The sequence below is a fragment of the Cololabis saira genome, chromosome 6 (assembly GCF_033807715.1).
Source record: "Cololabis saira isolate AMF1-May2022 chromosome 6, fColSai1.1, whole genome shotgun sequence".
Taxonomy (NCBI): domain Eukaryota; kingdom Metazoa; phylum Chordata; class Actinopteri; order Beloniformes; family Belonidae; genus Cololabis; species Cololabis saira.
Window position 1 is genome coordinate 30,743,746 of NC_084592.1, and position 17,960 is coordinate 30,761,705.

The 17,960-nt window shown below is 39.8% G+C and overlaps 1 protein-coding gene across 1 annotated transcript in view; it reads right to left on the bottom strand.

The window, feature by feature from the left end:
• Positions 1–17,960, bottom strand: part of dnah7 (dynein, axonemal, heavy chain 7) — an 86,632-nt gene that overhangs the window by 65,020 nt on the left and 3,652 nt on the right. Inside the window, exons 2-16 of the mRNA XM_061722930.1 lie at positions 15,185–15,365; positions 14,910–14,970; positions 14,568–14,693; positions 12,194–12,313; positions 11,399–11,582; positions 11,095–11,274; positions 10,669–10,932; positions 10,335–10,462; positions 8,289–8,367; positions 7,764–7,988; positions 7,470–7,616; positions 6,896–7,075; positions 5,649–5,789; positions 5,178–5,545; positions 4,591–4,777 (exon numbers count right to left, since the gene is read on the bottom strand). Of these exons, the coding sequence (XP_061578914.1) occupies positions 4,591–4,777; positions 5,178–5,545; positions 5,649–5,789; positions 6,896–7,075; positions 7,470–7,616; positions 7,764–7,988; positions 8,289–8,367; positions 10,335–10,462; positions 10,669–10,932; positions 11,095–11,274; positions 11,399–11,582; positions 12,194–12,313; positions 14,568–14,693; positions 14,910–14,970; positions 15,185–15,365 (2,571 nt within the window). The remainder of the gene's footprint in view (positions 1–4,590; positions 4,778–5,177; positions 5,546–5,648; positions 5,790–6,895; positions 7,076–7,469; positions 7,617–7,763; positions 7,989–8,288; positions 8,368–10,334; positions 10,463–10,668; positions 10,933–11,094; positions 11,275–11,398; positions 11,583–12,193; positions 12,314–14,567; positions 14,694–14,909; positions 14,971–15,184; positions 15,366–17,960) is intronic.

Here is a 17,960-nt window from a genome sequence, read left to right on the forward strand (position 1 = left end):
CAAAAAAGGAAAATGCCAAAAACGAATTTTGGTTTTTAAAACTGAAAACCTGTGAATTGCAATAAATAAATGAATGGATAAATAAATCAATAAAAAGATAGAAATGCAGCATCTGTTTAATCTTCTCAGTAATACAATCATCATTCAAGTGTCCATATGATTTCCATCACCATAAATACAAGTAAGGTGAAAAGCTGAAGCTGCTAAAGATAGTCTTTTTTTCTTTTAATCAGCCAATAATTATAGTAGACTGATGATTCAAAAGGTGATGTTTCAACAACCAAGTTTAAAGCACAGAAAATTACATATGGAGGAAAATGTCTGATTTGTTTGTATTTCAGAGGACATAAAATTATTCCTGTTAGGTGTGCCTGATAAAGAGTGACTATATTTTTACATTTACATTTCATCATACTTGTGAGTTTGGCCCATTCTTTAAGATGACATTGTAATAGGTCTAATTTTATATTCACTGTGCCAGCGGGAAGCTATTCATGAGTGCACTGAATGGATAACACAGTATTATGTGTGATAATGCAGATTTTATGCACCAAAAAGATGGATTCAGTGGATGACAGAAAATGTTCACAGTTGATATAGCAGATCTATAATGTGTGCACAGAAAAAAACTGTAAAGTAATGACAACATTTCTCTTTACTCTTTATAGACACACATATCTGGGACAAAAGAGTTTTTGCATATTTAAAGTACATCTTACATACTATATGCATCTGCGTTAGTGTGAATATAATACCAAGGGAGCAACTCTTCCACTGACTATTATTGTGTTATTACTGGGTGAATACATCAGTATTTTTGTAAACAACATGTCCATCATGTTCTCTATGAGCTTTAAGGTGAATTGTTTTTACATTCCTCTGCTCATTAGAGAGGATAACTGTGGCATACGTTATAGTTTAAAGGAAAAAGGATCAGCAAAATAAATGTTTTCAAAAGATCTTGCCCTGTTTTTATTTGCAACTATGCATACAATAGCATTCGCACAACACATTTGAACAGGCTGTTTTTTTTAAAAGGCGTAGGAGGCTGTGAAGGATGTAAGGCACTGGAAGATCAGTGAATCTTGAGCAGCTCCCAGTGGCTGGTCTGATGACAACAGCCCGCAAAAGCATTGTCACACTTTGGTGTTATTTGTGGGTAAGAGAGTGGCTGGCCTTTCTGCTCACATTGCTCTGTGTATGTAGTGGAGCTGATTCTAATTTCATGCACTGCTGATCAATGCCATGGATGAAGCGTAGAGATGTGCTGTTTGTCAGCTTTTGATGCAGTACAAGCCTGTGCACTGCAGAGGGGTGTTTTTCCCATAACTGGCCTTCACAGTATAGGGAACTAGAATCATCAGCATTAAACAGTTTATAAAATATTGGGATTGGAATTCTGAGCTCATCGTGCAAATCATAGTTTGTTTGTGAACCTGTAAATCTAAAAATAATGATTCATCACCATAAGCTCATATATAAGACAAAAGATTTTTTAAATCATTATAAATTAGGAACAAACAGGATGATAACTTAGAGTGTCTCTACATTCAGGGGAGAAACATAAATGTGTGGTTGCTTTAGCTTTTGCAGCATTTGAAAGATAAACTTTGTGTCTACTTTGCGTCTTTATTAGAGGATAACCAATATCGTTATTTCCATGGCTGATGGCTACACATTGTTTTAGAAAATAAGGACAGCGGATAGCCTACTGGATTTATGATGCAGATTCTTTTTTTTTGGTCTGCTATTTAGGGGTGATTTTCCTTTCTTATCCAACAATTCAACCATTTTCCCCCAGGAAATGAAGAGATTCTTCTCCCTCCCCGAAAAATTAATAGAAATACTTTGGGTTGCACCAGTAAGACCCAAGGGGAAGTGTCATATTCAACAACACAGGGCCTGTTAATCAGTTAGATATTCTCATGTGTCAGCCAATGTTGTTCATTAAAAAAAATGGTGAATGATCGGCCCAATTATATAGTTCCACCAGTTAAACGGTCTAGTTTTTAACTTTCCAATTTAGTTTCTAGGACAGGTGTGCAGTCAGTTTTTGCAAATAAGTCACATAATTATGAGCTGATTTTTACTAAGGACGCCAGGAAGGAATCTAACATTTATTCCAGACATGCTTTTGATAAAGAGATAAACAATTTGACTTTATATGTAAAAATGAAAACCATGTGGTGACCAAAATGCAACATATTTAAACCTTAGTAACACTCTCAAACAACTCCACTTATTTATTAATCCACCCGTTTTCTATGCACGCGTAATCCTATTCAAGGTCGCGGGGGTCTGCTGGAGCCTATCACAGCTCATTGCAGGCGAAAGGTAGGGGTTACACCCTGGACATGTTGCTAGTTCATCGCAACAACTCCATTTCATCAACAAATATCATCAGAAAAAACATGACATTTTACCACAAGTGGATGAACACAAATAGAAGTGTCGATGCAACGCACAACCATTTGTGCCTAACAAGCTCAGTAAGAGTACATGCAGCTCACATTAGAGGAGGCAGTATGTATGCACGTCTCTCTGTGAAAGCTCCCTGTTCCTTGGTGACCTCATTTTCTTTGTGGCTTCATATACCCATGGCCCTTCCAGACAAAATCCATAATTTCTATTTGATGGTGCAGTCAGGCTGGGCTTTCTGGAGGACACTGCCTGAAATTGATGTGTCTCATTTCAGGTCTACTGAGGACGCCAATTACCCTTTGGAAACTCTTTGAAGATGCTGGTGCAACACTCTCGTTCTTTGTCGTTGAGTTGTTTTGTCTTACTTTCTCTTTTATGACTGATTCACTCGTCTCTCTTTCCCTTTGTCTAAATAAGACTTCTTTTTTGAACTGCTTCTGTCTTTAGTTCCTGCTTTCTTCCATTATACTTTCACACATTGTTGGCTTTCTTACTTGCATACGAAAAAGAAATAACACCTTCATTCAATTTGAAGGTTTTATGTACACTGCCTTTATGAAACAACAACAAAAAAAACTGTCCTTATTTTTTGGCACATAATGTTTCCAAACCCAGACCTGACCAACTGAACTAACACCAGATCATAATAATAATACCCCTACATGCTTCAATGGTAGGCACTATAGGCATGATGGTGCATGACTTCATCCAATGCCCTTTTTAACCTGATGCACTCATCCCTCTAGGACAGGATAAATCTGAAATCATACGTAACATTTGTTCTTTGTTCCAGAGTCCAATCTTCATGTTCCTTAGTAAACCAATGCCTTTTTTTATTAGCTTTACTCATACAGTAGGCATCTTTTTTAAAGGCTTCAAATGTAACACAATGTAGAATTCTCTTTGCATTGTATATGTGGATATGCTTTTATGTTCAATATTAAATATTCAGTTCTACTGTTGATTTTCTTTTATCAGATTCCATAAAATGTTTTATTATGATCATTCTTTTTTTTCAGACCATATTTCTTTCAGGAAGAAGATGGTTCACTATTATGTTTTCAGTTTTTAATAATATCTTGGAAGGGTCTTTACCCACTTTTAGTGGTTTCACCAGTCCCCTTAGTTCCTTTGTTTGCTTGATGGATACCAATAATTTGGTCCTCCAGAAACAAAGTAACATCATTTTGACAACTACAGGAAATGAAACAGTTGTTTAACCACTAAGAAACTCCTCACTACATCAGTTAAGGCTAAATACGCATTGCTGACTAAAACATTAACTCTAATTACAGCAGTACTTTCCCAGTGGAAGTTTCTTATTTATTTGCTAAGTCCAGGTGGTGACTTGTTTTGGCCAGGAAGTGTGTAAGAACATGATTAAAAAAGAAAAACAAAAAAGAACAGCTTCACCAGGTTTACTTCCCGAACAAAACTAAGCCAAACTGTAGACAGTTACATTCCATGATTCAATAGTTCGTAAAACCACTTTTGGTGCCGGCTACTTGAAATACTTGTGTATGTTATCAGTCTTTTAAACTCTTGTGAAGGGAGTTTGACCCATTCATCTCAACAGTGTTAGAGAGTACAGTTTATGTACAGCTCTCTTTCAGCCCCAAAGCATTTCACCTGAGTTTAAAGGTTTGGGCATAATAGTGGTTAGCACCTTTTCTCTTTTCACTTTCTTTGTATTGTAAGTTTTGAATATGCTTGCTTCATTCTCCTGTTGTAGGAGCCAATTTTTACCAATAGCTTTAGCTGTCGGACAGATGACCTCACATATAAATACTTTGGTATACAGAAGAGTTTATGGTTGACTCAATTATTACAACGTGACCAGCTCTTCTGTCTGTAAGTCCAAATTATCAGTCTTCCACCACCGCCGTTGACAGTTGCCATGAGGCATGTGTTACCAAACGTTGCGTGGTGCATTATGCGAAATTCCACCTTGGTCTCATATCTAAATTCTCATATCTAACATTTTTTTCTAAATTCTTTGTTTAGATGCAAATGTTATTCTATATCTTATTGAACACAGTCATCATATCTGAAAAGCAGATGATACTGAGTAAAGCGATAGCTTACTGGTGTACCAAAGAAAGATATTTAAGAACATATTTTTCCACAGCTGTGGATCAACAAAAAAAAAAAGAAAATCTAAGAACTTACCAAGGAAACTTTTTTCATGATGTCTCGCCATGTTTTATCAACCTTTGAGAAATGGGATTCCTCCTCAGGCATCTGAACCTTGATGTCTGGGGAAGTGAATATGGGCTCCAGGTAGAGCCAAGTGGACTGCACCTTTAACCATTCATCCAGGATCTCTTGAAGAAGCAGCAATTTGCCCTCCCATTCCCTATGGATATTGACAATAACTCTATTAGCTGTGTATTTCTAATCAAGACAGTAGTTACGCTTTTGGCATGTCTTCCTTCTATTTATACAAATCATGATAAGGACATTTTATAGTCTTTTGATTTGAATATATTTGAATGGAATTTTTCAAAATGTCACTGAGATCCTCTTAAAAACTGAGCAACCAATTCAAGTACAGAAATGGTTGCCAGTAGAGTTTGTTAATGGATGTTATTATCTATTTGTGAACATCAGAGAAGTGTTTTGAATTCAGTTCAATTTAATCCAGTTCATTTCAATAATAATCTTTCAATTCCCACAAAGAAATTTAGAGGTCACAGAGGTACATTTTCAACAATACTGACTGATATGGCTCTAAAGCAGCTCCTCTTGTATCTTACCGTATTTCCTCCTCAAAGGGCTTGATGAAGGGCGAGCTCTTCATGGTTTGTGTCTTCACAATATGATCATCCAGCAGAAGCTGCACATCTTCCACAGATGACAGGATGGTGGTGCCAGTTTCTCGATAGGCCACAAGGTTAAACTCTACATGATCCCACTCACTGGTCATTTTCTCCATGGCCTTTTCTAATGAGTTCTCTTTGCCGGCCGTCTCACTGATGCCCTCAAAGCTGCTCTGATACGTTTCCAGATTCATGGACAGAAAGTGAGACACGCATGCATTCTCATCGCCTGGGTATATAGAAATGCCAGCCAGCTCCGACATGGCATCCCAGTGGCGTGGACGCAACCCAGGGTTACAGAATATCTGCGTAAAAATAATTAGTAGCAGAAAAAAAAAGGTAGTTTTCACAGGAAGACATTTCAAAATGTAAAAAAGTCACTGCTCCATATCTTTTGCTGAGTCTTACCTGGACCATAGGAATGTGTTTCTTGAAATCCCCCACTTTAGCCTTTATTGTGGTAACTATTTTCAGGGCGTTGGGTACCTCACGGAAAGCTTTCTTTAGCTTGTATAGGGTGCGCCAGTAATTGCCAACATCAGTGTCCACCTACATGGGTGGAGTCTTTCATTACAACAACTGAAGAGATAATTTGATATCTACTTACACAAAGTAGTATACAAGATTAGAAGTAGATGTTGAATGGCTCTTTTTTTAATGAAAAGCAGAATAAGTTAGGAATTACAAAACTATAATATTGTACTACTATACAAAAACTGATTTTAAAATCTTTTGTGTAATTTCTACTCTTTTGCTGAGATGTATCATATTACACTTTTGCGGCTGCTTGAAAGCCCTCTACTTGTATTGCTTTAACCTGGCTGATGACGAGTTTTTAAGGGGTAAGTAGTGAGAAATATATCAAAGACGGATGTATTTATAAATAAAAGGGAACACTGAAATGAAAATTAGGAATTATCAGATTGATGGACAAAAATAGACATAACTCCTGCAGATAAAAGACAAAACAGCTTGATATACAAAGGGATATAGAGATAAAAGGGAATCTATCTAAAATAAATAAGACAGGCAGGAGCTGTAAAGCTGTTTAGAGTCCGTGTTTGGTTGCTTAGAATGGTTGTAAAGCATTTGCTATTGTGCTAAATCTGTTTGTTCTGACAGAACCAAGTGGTTGCCACTGTGTTGTGGATAGTTGCTAGTGAGTTGCTTTGTGATTCCAGTGGTGGTTGCTATGGCGTCCTAAACAGTTACTACTGTATGGTCTTTAAGGGGAGCTACTAGGAACAGAGGGGTTGGGCTGCTCCGTTGAGTACTTTCCTGAATGCAATACGTGTTTGAAGTAGACACAGTAATACAACATAGTGTAGTAGAAGCAGTCATTCTGCTGGAGGTAGTTATAGCACTCACAGAGGAAACATTGAAAGTTGCAGCAGTCGTAATAACTGCTTCTACTTGATGAAGAAAGTATAAAGTCTCTCAGTGTGTTAAAAGAAAAGGCTGATAACTTTCAAATATGGTCTGGATGAAGAATTATGGTAAAAAAGAGCTCTAGTAAACTGTTAAAATTAAAACATGTGTGACAGAAAAATAAGGGGTGATGGTAAACTTGAGGAGATCTATAGAATTGAATGTTTTTATTCTAACAATGTCAGTAGCTAGTCTATTTTATATAAAAGAAAATAGACAGTTTGTACCTTGTCTGGGATGACACCAGAAAGCGGCCCATGGAGCCACTGCTCATATTGTTTCAGGAAATTAGTAGACGTCTCATAGAGGTTAAGGAATGGAGCCAACGTGTTCTGGATCTGTTTATGTTGCGGATAATGGGAAATAGGCCAGCCATAGGCCTCCTCTTCCAGATTGAAACATTCAATCTTTCCAGCGTGGAGGGAAAAATGGAAGGAAGAGCAGAAGGAAGAAATAAATTAATAAATAAATACAAACAATGAAATTACTTAGATGTGGGCCATTATACAAATGACACAAAACAAACAAGGAGACAAAAATTTCAACTTCATGCAATCCATTTCATGTCCAATGTTGCCCTCTAGGGGTTATACATGTGAACGTACATACGGTACTGTATATTTACCTTCAAATACAATGCAATCATCTGCTACAGTTATTATATACCTTTTACTTAAGAAGCATTTTTGATGTTATATTGGCCTAATAACCTCACACAGATGCTATACATCAGAGATATTGCTAAAAATGATTTTGTTCCCCCTGCTTCCTCCTGGATCTTTAGTTATAGTGAAGACCCACCTTTTGCCTGGCTAATTCGAGTTTTGTATTTAGGGCCTGCGCTTTCTTCAGGTACGTGCTGAGATCCTGCGGTTCACTAAAACCAGGAAACTCCTTCTGTTGTACGGTGTAGCTTTCCAGCTCTTCCATAAAGCGCTCACGGCATATCTGGAATGAGTGCAGAACAGATTTTACTTTTAAAGAATCGATTAACCTTCATTTAATATATTACATTTGAAAACTATATGGTTTGAAAGCCATATGGACCAACATTTCTATAGAAACAATACATATATATATATATCAACCACAGACCTTGAGGCCAGTCTGGTATTGCTTTTCCTTTTCAAGAACTATTTGTTGGTGTTTCTCAAAGATGGACGGCATACGTTTAAACCACTGAATGGTCTGTGTATTTAGCTCCATGTCCTCTGATGAGAGGGTGACAAAGTCCATCAGGGTGCACAATTGTTTATTGGAGTCTGCCAATCTTTTCTCCAACAGAGGGATCTCCACATTCACCACCTTTTTAATGTCGGCCTGGATGGGAACACAAGACATCAGTGGACACACTGAAAAAACACTTAATTTATGTGGAAACATTATTTCCAAAAAAAAAAAAAAAGAAGACAATGCTGCCTCCTCCTGCGTCTGAAATCAAGCATCAATTTTAGGTCAGTCAAAGGACCAATTAGAAAAAGCCCCACAAACCACAGCTTCAAAACTGTAAATTAAAGATTAACTGACTGTATGTTAAAAATGAAATGCAGTCGGAAAGTATTTGCGGTTAGGAGGTAGCCGTTATCTGTAGGACAAAATGTATGGACTTTGAAAAATCACCTTTAACTCCATCAGTTCCTGAGTATTGGCTGGTGTTTTCAGTGCCCTCTCTGAAATCATCTTGAACTCTTTACAGAGCCTGTGAGGGAGAGAGCATCATTATTTCAGGTCTATGTAAGCAAGATTGAACTCCGTCTGAAACCAAAGAGGAAACTACTTCACCTGTCATACAATAGTCAACTTAAATTTAAATACTGAAGTCTCCTTGTGGTTATTGTAGCCGGACTGTATGGAGCTAGAACAGTCTCATAATTCACAAATGCACAGGACAAGATTTACAAATGCACACACCGTTTCAAACATGCACAGAACAATTCACACGTGCGTAGGACAAGATATACTGTACAAATGTATTTTTGATGCACACACAAATATAACCTGATTTACAAACGTTTTTTTTGTCTGTGAGCTGCGCTGGATTTGCGTGTGACTTTTGAGACTCCCCTGATGTGACTCGATCCACAAATACGTTTTTTTTTTAACACAGAAGGATCTGCAACCAATCAATCAGATTAAAGGGGCGGATACACCTGCTGTTTGAGCTGCGTTAACGCTGTTAGAAAAGTGATTAATATTTGGAGTTGGTGGAGTAAAGATAAATAAAAAGCAACAGGAAATAAAAGATAAATAAACAGGATGGAGAGGAGATCACTGTTCTGATTTTCTTGTGATCCCGGTAAAGAAAACAGCGTGATCGGAGATAGCTTGTCGGGGCGTTCAACCAGAGCCGTCAGGAAACTGCACTCCAAGTCCTGCCGATGCAGCAACTGATGATGAGAAACAGCAGAGATATTTCTGTATTTGAACTACAGGTGTCTTTCTGGAGAACGAGCCTGTTGACGGGGGTGAATATTGCTGCAGGTCGCGTTCTGGCTTTGGCCGCGAGTGGCGCTGGTCCCGGGCAGCGGGGATGGTTCTGGTCGGGGGTTTAGTCCACCGATCATCAAACATCTGAGCTGGATACAGAGGTTCTTTGGTTATCAGTCGACTGATACCGACTTTACTCCAGATATTTTGGTAAATTAATCTCCTGACATGCGCGTGCTGCTCCCACTGGCCGCTGCAGCTCGTCCCGGTCAGGTAGCGCAGCCAGCTCTCTGCTGCGGTCCGTCTGGTTCTGAGATGAATCAGCGGGACAATCCCATGTAACACGTAGTCAAACCAATCGGAGCAAATACATAAATATCTCCGCTGTTTCTCATCATCAGTTGCTGCGTCGGCTAATTCTCCAGTCTCCCGACGGCTCTGGTTGAACAGCCCGACAAACCATTTCTGATCGCGCTGTTTTCTTTACTGAGATCACAAGAAAAGCAGAGCAGTGATCTCCTCTCCAACCTGTTTATTTATCTTTTATTTCCTGTTGCTGTTTATTTATCTTTACTCCACCAACTCGAAATATTAATCATTTTTCTAAGCGAACGGCGCTAACGCAGCTCAAACAGCAGGTGTATCAGTCCCTTTAATCTGATTGGTTTACGAGTAAGTCGTGTTTTATCCACTGCTCTGCGTCCCCCACGTGGGGTGCGCTCTTATGATTGGCTGAAACAAAGGAAGATATCTGATTGGTTGCAGATCCTTCTGTGTTAAAAAAAAAAACGTATTTGTGGGTCGAGTCACGTCAGGGAAGTCTCAAAAGTCACACGCAAATCCAGCGCAGCTCACAGACAAAAAAACTTTTGTAAATCAGGTTATATTTGTGTGTGCATCAAAAATACATTTGTATATCTTGTCCTATGCACGTGTGAATTGTACTGTGCATTTGTAAATCAGGTTATATTTGTGTGCGCATCAAAAATACATTTGTGTATCTTGTCCTACGCACGTGTGAATTGTTCTGTGCATTTGTAAATCGGTCTGTGCATTTTTAAAACTTGTCCTGTGCATTTGTGAATTATGAGACTGTTCTAGCTCCATAGGACTGTCAAACTGAAATTGTGATTAATACTTGTCAGCTATGAATTAATTGGGCTGACGTACACGATTTGTGTTGTGCAGAAAATAACAGTGAGAATGCTGTCTTGGGAAATGAAGCAAAAATTGACTGACGTCTTGTTGATTTCCTGATGGTTCTGGAAAATCCTTGTGGCCAGTTTTTGTTGGAGCTCCTGAGCATGCTTCACAAGAGAGTCGACAAGTTTATGGGACTGGACCTCAAACATGCCAAGCTGTACCACCTAAAGTGACAAATATTAACCAATAACACAAATTGACAATAGAGCACACTTTTTTTTCCAATAATCCATTGCAGTAATTTTAAAAGTTTTACTTATGAGGAATTATTCTGAACGGTAAATCGCTGTAGGAAGAAGTTATTGAAAGGAGCTTTAGAAACTACTAAAATATCAGCAATTGGAATCTGGTCATTACTTCCCTGGCACACTCCATCCTGGATCTGGTCAGCAAGCTCCTGGTAGTGTGACACCTCTACCATGATATCCTGGAAGGAATGCTGTTCACTGAGGAAGTGCTCAACATCTTTCTCTGCCTGCCTGGATACCAGTGTGATATATTTGTCATATTCGTGGACATACTTCTTGGGCCTGACACACTCAGCCCAGAAAACCTTGCACACTTCCTCCTTCTGGGCCTGAAGGATCTCAGGAAGGATGATGGGCTTAAGGTTCTTTTCAAGTTGGGTTCCTGGCTAAGAAGACATTAAGTTGGGGAAAAACTAAGGCTGAAGGTAAAATGTGACTTTCAGGGATAACAGCAGGTCATAGATGTAATTTTATGATTAGCTAAAGAGACTTTGAAATATGCAACAGTTCAAATAATAACTGACACGGACCAAACACAGTGTTCTTACCGACGCAGGGTACAGTTCAGTTTCCACACGAGGTACCATGCTGATAGATCTGAGCATGACCTCATAGACATCCAAGAAGGCTTCCTCATACTTTTTAAGGTCTGGCTCAAACCTGATCTCATTTTCCTCTAAGATCAGGTGCAAAACAAAGCATGGGTGCCCTCCAGCACTGTCTGAACACTAAACAGTGGATAGTAAATCGAAATAGCAACAAAAAAAAAAGTTAGACCACCAGTTTTTCACAATCTTTTTTGTTTTATTTATGAAACTATCTTGGCCTGAAATATTTTTAATTTTCTCCTACCATGGCTTGAGAAAGGAGCTCTGTATAGCCCTGCAGTGAGTCAAAAGCAAGATTCTGAAGCTGCAGGGTCATCAGTGCAGCTGCACAGTTGAAGAATGATTCCACTTTGGCCGTGTTGCTGGATGAGGGTATCAGTTTGCGCATGTGTCCCTGGTAGTAAATGCGATGCACTTCAGGAATCCAACTGACACAGAAAACAAAGTCATGACTAAGAAGAAACTATAGACCAAACAGTCAAACTGTACCATAGAAAATTACCAACTACCATCTGCGCCATAATGGCTTTGTTATCTCAGTGACTGCTAGCTACCAACTTACTAAAAGAAGCAGAGGCAACTCAGTTCTGCATTTTTGTTGTGATGGTCCACGAAAGTCCGACTACACAAACAGGTATGCACACTGCGCTTTCTTACAATGCAAGTGGTAAACAAGCATCTATGCTACTGCAGAGTAGAGTACGAGGAACGAAATAGAACATCAAAGGCCACCCATGTTAAGATTTTTTTAAGATGAATGTAACACCAACTCTCCAGAGTAAAAAAAAACTTAGGGGAAGCTTTGCTGATGTAATATATCTGTGACTTTATAATACTGCAACACTTACTTTACAACAATAAACTGGCTTGTTTAACAAATGTAACTTATGTATTTAGGTGGTGATAGTGGTCTTTACATATGAAATGATATGAAATGATTTGAAGTCCCTGTTTCTCAACATATCCGTTCTCTGAATCCTTGCATGTGACTTATTTTTGATTTTCTGCATGTTGGTGTAAAGTGATAATGCAGACTTACCTTTTCAGGAGGACGCCCTTGGCCTTTTCAACATGCTGAGTGACAATCTGCTGAAATTCAGAGAGCTCAATGGACTCCTTTCTGCTGAGGAACTCCTCTATATCTATCAGACGGAGATCTCTGCAAGCAGGTTATTCAGAAGGGTGAGATCATGGAGCAAATGTGTATCTTCAACACCACAGTTGTATGGCATAATCAATGTAATTAAGTAGGACTACAATCTCTCAAAACTTTCATTTCAGGCAAGAATGTTTTTTTCCGACTGTCATCACAGCATTACGTTAGTATTTCAATATATCAATATGCAGTAACTACCATATCCAACAAGTATATGGGTCACTAACTCATTTCTACTCTGCACACGGAAGGCTTCTGACTAGTACCTGAGTATTATTTATAGTCATGAAAACATTGAACATATGCAGGAGCCAAATTTGGAAAAATGTGGCATGAGTCAATAGCCCGTCGAACCATAGTTCTTTTACAGTCCTGAAACAACATTTCAACAGGGCTGAAGTCTGGACTTTTGTTTGGACTAAACTGCAAAATCTTTAATCGTTTCTTTTACAGCCAGTCTGTGGTTTTCTGGTGTGCTTGGAATCATTGCACCGCTGCATGACCCAAGGCTGGCCAAGGTTTACCTGTCGAACAGAATGCCAGGCATTTGACACTAAAATATTTTGGTATACAGATGAGTTTACGGTCAACTAAATGACTGTAAGGCAACACTGATCCTGTGACTTAGACATGGCCAAATTGTCACCTATCCACTATTACTATGACAACTGGTATTAGGTGTTTTTATTGTTGTGCTTGTTTTTCACCAAGTGTGGGTGGGGGTTTTATTTTTGTTTCTTTCTTTCTTTTTCTTATTTCAGATGCAGCTCTGCAAGCCGAAGCCATTGTTTTTTTTTGTTTTCCCTATTTTTTTTTTAAATGTTATGTCCAGAACTTTAACATTTACAATGTTTACTGAGATGCAGAGTCTGGGATGTAGCACAGTGATTTTTGTGCAGTCTCTTTTGGGCAGTACTTGTGCATGTCCACTCTTGGTGCAATTGGCATCAGTCTTAAATCATTTCCACTTGCGAATAATATATATCACTTTAGTCCACTTTTCGTGGACTCCAAATTGTTTAAAAATGTCCTTATATCCTTTCTGAGACTGACTGACTGTAACAGTTACTTTAAAGCTCATTGCTGATGTATTTATTTGTTGGCATTGTGTTAATACATGCATGAAGGCTCCATTCCAGCAAACCTCCAAATATGTTGCTTTTATGCAGATGCTCACATTTGATTAGTGAATAAAATATATTTGATAAGCAGCAACCAGTTTGCTACACATGGTCTTCACTATTAGGGAAGGTTCAAGCTTCCACATTGTTTTAACAAACACTACCTACAAATGTATGCTTAGTTATTTGTTAAATGGAGAATGGCCCAGTTTAACATTTAATGTGCTAATGTTCATCTGAGGTTGCATTATTAGGATCTGGTAAGGATCATACGATCCTTAAACTGTATCCTAAATTAGAAAATATTATGATTGAAAGAAGGGTGATTTCTTTTTCACATAACTCCATGTGTATGTGAGTATTACACATACAGTTATTCTTTATTTATATAGTATGTGTTTTGAATCCAATTAATGGTAGACAGTTAAAGGTAGGGTTAGCAATTGTATACACTTTCTAACCCTGAAAACTATTTGTCCCATTCAGGCACTATCTCCTCGCCATGTAGGTGTGGCTATATTGTGAGTACACTGTAAATAAAATTTAAGAATTAAAAAAAAAATTAAACTTGGGTTCAATTCTTGCCGGGGATGCTGTGGGTGCTGAGGGCATGTTTACTTCCCCCATGACTTCAGCACCCACCCCCTGAGTGGGGTTGGAGAAAGGGCCTTTCTGTGTGGAGTTTGCATGTTCTCCCTGTGTTCCCTTGGGTAGCTAATGTGAGCTACCCTCACAAAAAAATGCAACAGTCCTGGGCTATACATGCCCCCTATGGCCAACCGGGGCACCAGATGGGGTGGGGAGGATCTGGCCGGAATAACGTGATCCGGCCAGAGAAGCCCCACCCTGTCAGGTGAAAAGAAGTGGCCTGCTGACTCCTCAGGTTAAGAAGGAGACCTGAGCTCAGTGTGGGGCCTTCCCAGGGTTGGCAGAGGGTGAGTAATCCCCAGGACTGACTTAGGACACAGGGTGATAAAAATGGGAAAAAAATCGGGGATAAAAAAAAAGTTCTATAAACTGGTACTGGGGTGCCAGAAGGTGGCAGCTATTGTCATCCAGAAATTCCTAACTTTAATTTGAAGACACAAATTAAAGGAAGTAAAAGTTGATTTGAATAAGCATCACAGCACACATACTTGTAAAAGGCATGCCAGCGGTACATCACTTGCTGCATAGTGGGGTTGAAACGGTGAAGCTTCTCTCTCATTCTCTTTAGTGCTTGGATAAACGATTTGTTCCATGGTTTTGGCACTATTTCCATTCTGAAATCAAAAGAGAACATAGCACTGATAAGAAAATACTTTTTCCCTAAATTTAACATGCATATTGAGCTATTGTGTGAGAATTGTGTAATTCTTCCAGTCAAAGGACACAAAGTCTCTGAAAGACCGTGTCACAAAACCCATACAGACTCAACATACAGCATGTAAAAGTAAAACTGCTTATTCCTCACATGGCAAACATGTTTTTGTACTTACTCAACTCTGTGAGAGGGCCGATCTTTAACTCTGTCCTGCTCAGTGTGCCCTGGGTGCATCACTGAGATAAAGTATAAAACACATTAAAAGACTTATTACATTTTCATAAAATTGGTTATGTGAATTTGGAAATGAAATGCAATTTCAATGAGCATGTTGACATTTAGCAGTGTTTTCAATCACATGTATATTTGGCTTTAAAAATGCTAAACTTTTTCTCATATGTCGTAAGCCAATATCTGATCAACTTAATTTAAATGTAAAATAATGAATACAGATTGTTCTCTTGATGTTGAGCAAGTAGTCCTCCTTGACGTCATGAACCAGCAGCTCCAGTTTTGGGCTCAGGCTCTTCAATTTAGGAGGGATCATGTTCTGAATATTCTCCAGCCAGGAATCCTGCAGGGGAGTCGCATTCCCCAGATATGTCCCTCTCTGAATGTAGGAGTTATATACCTGACATGACACAATAGAATTTTCAAACATGGTACAGACATTTTTTTTTAAAATGGTTATATCTGATTATATAGAAAGATATGTGCATTCAGGACCTCATATAGTTTCTTAATCCAATAAAATGTGTTAAATCTTGGGGTGCATATGATCCTCTTTATCAGTACTCCTTTTACTTGAAAATGCTCACTTTGCTTGGTGTTTATTAAAGACAATGCTTCAATCATGTTGTATTCATATGTGTGTTATAACCCAAAGCTTTATGAGAAATACAGTACACGGTCAAAAAAGCACTTTTAGCCTTCACATTAATCTGGAAAAGGATTATAAAAGCAGTCTGGAAAGGAGTATAAAACCATTTCCAAACAAAGTGGAATTCAGCATAATATAGTAAAAAAGATTGTTCACAAGTGGAAAAACTTCTAGGCAGCTGCCTTTCTTCACAGGAGTGGATGTCCAAGAAAATTAAACTCAGACTATGCAATAATAAGAAAAATAGACAGCACAGGAAAATTTAACAAGTGTCGTTTGTTTTTATGGAATGCCAGGAGAAAGCCTCCTCCGTCCTAATGTAACATGAAAGCACAACTTTGCTCCGATGCAGTTTGCTGTTTGCCTTAGGATGTATTAGCCTAATGCTAAGTCCCAGTACATTCAAACAAGTTTTCTTTCCTAGCCACAGGAGCTGGGTACCATTCAGTCACTAAGTCGACCACCAACTCCTCTGTTTAACAACATGTTGCCTTATGTATCATATTTACAGTTTTTCACAATTGTTTAAACACATTTATTGGAACATCAGACACAATGTGCACAACCTGAAACTCATGTTTCAGGTGGCTGAACCAATCCTGCTGAACTCCAAGCACATTTACTGCTCTAGACTCAAATTCCCATTCCATACCACACATTTCTCACAACACTACACACAATTCCCAATATCCTGCACACTCTTCCTGAATTCCCTCTCTTGCTGTTCACACAGAAGACACAGTCAATCACATTTCTAAACTCCAAAGGCTGTTGTGCAATATGCAATCTGCCATTGAATTCATATTCATTGATGAAGCGGGGTTCAACCTTGTAAAAAGAAGGCGCCGAGGGAGGAATATCATCGGCCAGTATGCCATCACAGAGGTCCCTGGCCAACGTGGAGGGAACATCACATCGTGTGCTGCCATCAATCACCACGGCGTCCTCCATCACCATGCCACCCTTGGCCCCTACAACACTGCACTTCTTCTAGCATTCCTGGACCAGCTCTACAATATCATTGTCCAGCCAGACCAGATGGAGGAAACAGAGGTGGTCAGGTTCGTTGTTATCTGGGACAATGTCAGTTTCCATCAGGCTGCTCTGGTCCGTGAGTGGTTCAGGGTCCATCCAGAAGTTGATGTCCTATATCTCCCTCCATACTCTCCCTTCCTCAACCCAATTCCTCAACCCAAATCCTCAGACACGGATCCCACTGCTGCAGGCCATGGAGGACGCATGTGGTGATGTCACTGCTGAGGCCTGTCAAGGTGTAGGAGATTCTTCCCCCGCTGCTTGGCCAGGGAGAACATCGCCTGTGACGTGAATGAGGTCCTGTGGCCAGCCAGGGATGAAAGGCAGGATGCAGCCTAATACTTTTGTTCCGTTTCTATTTTCTGTCACGTTTTCATCCACAGCTTGCTGTGATGTCCAGTGGACTGCACATTTTGAGTCCAAATACTGTACTGTAAAAATATTATTTGTTGTTACAGTAAAGAATTGTGTCTTGTTTTCTATTTGAGTAGCCTATACATATGAATACTATATGGTGATATATTAGAGTTTTTCTCGATTGCTTTGACACATTTTGCACATCATGGGTCAACTTTATCTAATGCTCACACCTTCTTTGCACAGCAAGAGTCCTCTCTGGCGAATCGGTTAACTATTTCTCATTGCTTTCACACAATTTTCTTTGACTTTTAAAGGTATTCTATGCAACAAATCCCTGATCCCTGATCAGCTAGCAGGATTTGAAAGAGGCACCTCTAAGCCCCCCCCATTCGGTCCGAATGATACAGATTGGTCCAGGTCCAGGAAGGGAAAGAACCAATCAGATGTCTTCATTTTAAACCACGCCCCCCCGCCCTGTCCCATACGCGCACTCGCTTCCAGCAGCCCGACGTGTTCACTTCCCACGGGTCCTCCTGGGCTCACAGTGTCCCAGTTTAACCCCCTCCCTCCCTTCTGCCACGGACCCCAGTATATAGATATTATGTACCGGTAGTTATTTCCAGAGCGGGTCGGTCCCGCTGTGTGTGACCGGGGAGCGGGAGCCGTTAGTCCGCTGCTGCTGCTGCTGGTCTCAGCAGCAGCAGCAGCAGCAGCAGCAGCAGCAGCAGCAGCAGCAGCAGCAGCAGCAGCAGCAGCAGCAGCAGCAGCAGCAGCAGCAGCAGCAGCAGCGAGCGGGGACACGTGAACAGCCGCGAAAAGCCGCAGCAGCTCCAGCTCGGAAGCTGTATGGGGTCCGTGGGGATGTAGGCGTCTCACGGCGAGAGCGGAGAGCGCCGGTGCACGGCACGGCAGCGCGCTGCGGTGCCGTGCCGTCTCTGTTGCTGCAGCTAC